Genomic DNA, 1,879 nt, shown 5'->3' with positions numbered 1-1,879 from the left:
ACACACAGAAACACAGCCACATCCATATCTATAAAATGCTTATGATTTAAATGGGGGGGTGGGGAGTCTTCAACAAAGTTACTGCTTACTGTGATCTTTCCCTTGTCCTGGAGAAGTGCAAACACTTGCTTGGGGAGTCACAGGCATGAGGGCTTGGCGAATTGCTTTCTCCCAGCTCTGTGCTACATCAAGTCCAACTCCAGTGGCAGCAAGAGCTGGATTATGAGCGCTGTCTCCATTGTTCTCACCCACAAAGTATACCATCGTATCAGTGATGATCTCAAAACAGTGCGGGTTGCTGCCTTGTGAAATGTTTGTGAAGTCATGTGGTGAAGAAATACGAAGAATTTCTGAAAGTGGGATTTCCTGAAACATATTAAGCATTGGAAAATGATTACATGAGATACATTTTCTAGTGTAAAGATAACACATTTCTAACAGATATCACTAACCCCAACACACATGTATGCCCAGTGTGAAGCACACGGAATATAGTCATATAATACCACGGTATGTGCTTTATATCATTCATACTACCAGCAATGCTGGAGACAGAGCAGGACAGACAACGGCTACAGCAGTGACTCAGGCCTGGAGCAGGCTGGGAGAGTGTGAGCAAGAGGAGTTAGAAAGACAATCAGCCACTACATTCAGCAGCTGTCATTTTCTAATTGTCCTAAACAACTACTTCTCTAATCCCGTAGTCTGCAAAATACAGCCCCTAAGGAGTGGAAGCCCAGGAATAATGGCAGCAAAAGCAAAAAAAAGGACTCAGTGGAGGCAGCCTGAGCTCTCTCTTATGGTTCTGCCCATTGAGGGAAAGCTTATGATGATTTATGTTTAGACATTTAGCTGACTTCGTAAACCAAGAAACTGACTTTAAAGAAATGAGGAAGGGGAAGGAACCCCCACATAAAAAGATGTCCCAACTTAAACAAAGTCATCAGTTTGTATTCTCTGTCTAACTGACCCAACAGCTACATTTACAATCTTGCTTGGTATCTGGCTGCCTGAATCATTGGAAACCATGAGGTAAGGCAATAAAAAAGGATAGTACAAAGAGAAGCCAAAATAAGCACCCAGGAATGGACTCGAAATTAGGAGAAGCACTGACTACAACATTGTTTTTTGGATGGATGGCAGTGATCACAGAACCTTGTAAACAGTCAAATCTTAATCAAAGATCTACAGGGAAACCACAGGTTGGACAAAACCAAGCAATGACCAACCAACTTTTGGAAGCAGGGCTGCTATGGAAGGTAAGGAAGGGTGAGGAAGGGTGCCTCGATAAAAAAAAAATCCAATAGTGACAGCAGGAATGATGTTGTTGTTAAGTGCCGTCAAGTCGCAGGCGACTCATAGCGACCCTATTAAGGAGAGTCCTCGACGCTTGGGTGCCTTTCATCCTCTCTCCAGGTTCATAGAGTTTCCGGAGGCAAGCTATTATGGAAGTGGATGCCACTCCTCCTTCCAAGGAAACTATATTAGCGTGCCATAATAAGAATTCTGAAAAAGAATAATTTATCGTTGATAGAGTTGAAAAATACAGTCTTTTTATATACACACTCTTAAAACGGAACTTCTTACCTTATAATACTTTGATCCAGAGTCATTTTGAAACAGTGTTAGACATTTACTGTCAAGTCTCCAGTAATGCCTCTTTCTCTATAAAACAAAAAGATTCTGTGAAGTTAAAAAAAAAAGTAACAGTTCCCCTGTTACCAATTCTACATAAATTATTTCAGAAAATAGAAGAAGATGGAACCCTCCCAGATTCATTCTATGAAGCAAACACATCTTTGATACCAAAGCCAGGAAAAGACACCACCAAAATAGAAAACTATAGGCCAATATCTCTCATGAATATTGATGCAAAAAT

The 1,879-nt window shown here is 40.9% G+C and overlaps 1 protein-coding gene across 1 annotated transcript in view; it reads right to left on the bottom strand.

Annotated features, from left to right (window-relative positions):
* Positions 1-1,879, bottom strand: part of PRKD3 (protein kinase D3) — a 138,073-nt gene that overhangs the window by 42,983 nt on the left and 93,211 nt on the right. The window contains exons 9-10 of the mRNA XM_006882391.1: positions 1,588-1,665; positions 90-366 (exon numbers count right to left, since the gene is read on the bottom strand). Coding sequence (XP_006882453.1) covers positions 90-366; positions 1,588-1,665 — 355 coding nt within the window. The remainder of the gene's footprint in view (positions 1-89; positions 367-1,587; positions 1,666-1,879) is intronic.

This window comes from Elephantulus edwardii, unplaced genomic scaffold, assembly GCF_000299155.1.
Source record: "Elephantulus edwardii isolate Elephantulus edwardi_28Jun2011 unplaced genomic scaffold, EleEdw1.0 scaffold00019, whole genome shotgun sequence".
Taxonomy (NCBI): Eukaryota; Metazoa; Chordata; class Mammalia; order Macroscelidea; family Macroscelididae; genus Elephantulus; species Elephantulus edwardii.
Note: the sequence above shows the minus strand (reverse complement) of the source record. Positions and strands in the feature narration are given on the sequence as shown.